The sequence below is a fragment of the Argiope bruennichi genome, chromosome 1 (genome assembly GCF_947563725.1).
Source record: "Argiope bruennichi chromosome 1, qqArgBrue1.1, whole genome shotgun sequence".
Classification (NCBI taxonomy): Eukaryota; Metazoa; Arthropoda; class Arachnida; order Araneae; family Araneidae; genus Argiope; species Argiope bruennichi.
Genome location: NC_079151.1, coordinates 125,960,476 through 125,961,798, shown reverse-complemented (window position 1 = coordinate 125,961,798; position 1,323 = coordinate 125,960,476). Strand labels below are relative to the sequence as shown.

The 1,323-nt window shown below is 43.9% G+C and overlaps 1 protein-coding gene across 1 annotated transcript; it reads right to left on the bottom strand.

Annotated features, from left to right (window-relative positions):
• Positions 1-434: 434 nt before the first annotated feature.
• On the bottom strand, positions 435-1,004 carry LOC129975026 (uncharacterized). Its single transcript, XM_056087893.1, has one exon. It carries the CDS (start codon positions 1,002-1,004, stop codon positions 435-437), a length of 570 nt encoding a protein of 189 aa, XP_055943868.1.
• Positions 1,005-1,323: the final 319 nt, after the last annotated feature.

Below are 1,323 nucleotides of genomic sequence, written 5' to 3'. Positions count from 1 at the left end.
GACTCGCAAGTCCCAGAGCGACTGAGTTATTCAAAGTTGACTTTTTCATTTTTTGATGAAGATTATTTTGAGGGATGCCGCGTTTCGAAATCTTAAGCTTTAATGCTTTGTTCGGTTTTACTTTGCGTTGATGCTTTTCCGGTTTACTGGGTTCAGAAGCACTGGTTATAGAAATTTCAGAATCTGTATCAGATACTTTTGGTAGAGGTTTAGTTCTGGGCATATTCTGCACACAATTTGCACAGGAGCAATTTGCACAAAATTGTTTTTTGGTAATAGATGCGTAAGTCACGCCTGGTGTTGGCGTCTGAGCAAGTACTTTTCGCCTGGCCTCAGGATATGGAATATCTTCCTTGAATTTAACCGATACAATCTGTTTTTCCAATGTCCAACGGGGCAAGATCGAGAAGAGGAACTGTGGTTACCATCACAGTTCACGCACTTTTCCGGTGCAGAACACTGTTGGTTGTCATGGCCTTTTTCTCACAGCGGGCACAGGTGAGAGTCCCGCGGCAGCTGGCTTTAGAATGCCCAAAGCGTTGGCATTGGAAACATCGAAGTGGGTTTGGGATATATGTCCTAACAGGCAATTTCATATAGCCGACTTTCACGGATTCAGGTAATTTAGGATTGTTAAACGTGAGAATGAAGTGCTTAGTAGGAAGGAGTTGACCATCCCGTCGGATAGTTATACGGCGTACATGAGTTACTCCTTCTGGTTTCAGTTCTGCAGTAATTTTTTCAATGGAATCATTAAACAACTCGCCACACGTTATTACACCTTTTGAAGAATTTAATGTAGCGTGAGCACTTACGCTTACAGATATTGTTCCCAATGTTTTCAGTTTCAGTATTTGTTGCGATTGCTTTCGGGAACTCACTTCCACAAGCAAATCACCAGATCGTAGTTTCCGGGTCGATGATACAGTACCAAGTGTTCCAGTGATGGCCTTTTCAACAAGAAAAGGTGAAACATTATGGAAGGTTTCATTGTTTGTAGACATGCGCTTTATGATGAAAAATTTGTCAAAATGTATTAAAGAGGAAGTTTGATTCTTTTGTTGCCCACTGAAGGGAGCAAAGTTTTTACGGCCCATACGATATTGATGGGGATTCAGGCCCAGCGGCATCGCCCACCACGGAGCCCTACAAGGGATGGTAGTAACTGGCTCTAGATGTTCCTAGCCTCAGCACTTACCATAATGCTAACTGGTACCTATACGCTGGGAGTTACCCCCGGGGACAGTGACCACCCTTAACGCCAAGCCCAAGGAGTAACCCCTTCGCTTGATCCCTAGCAGACTAACCACTCAGGTGGCTAGG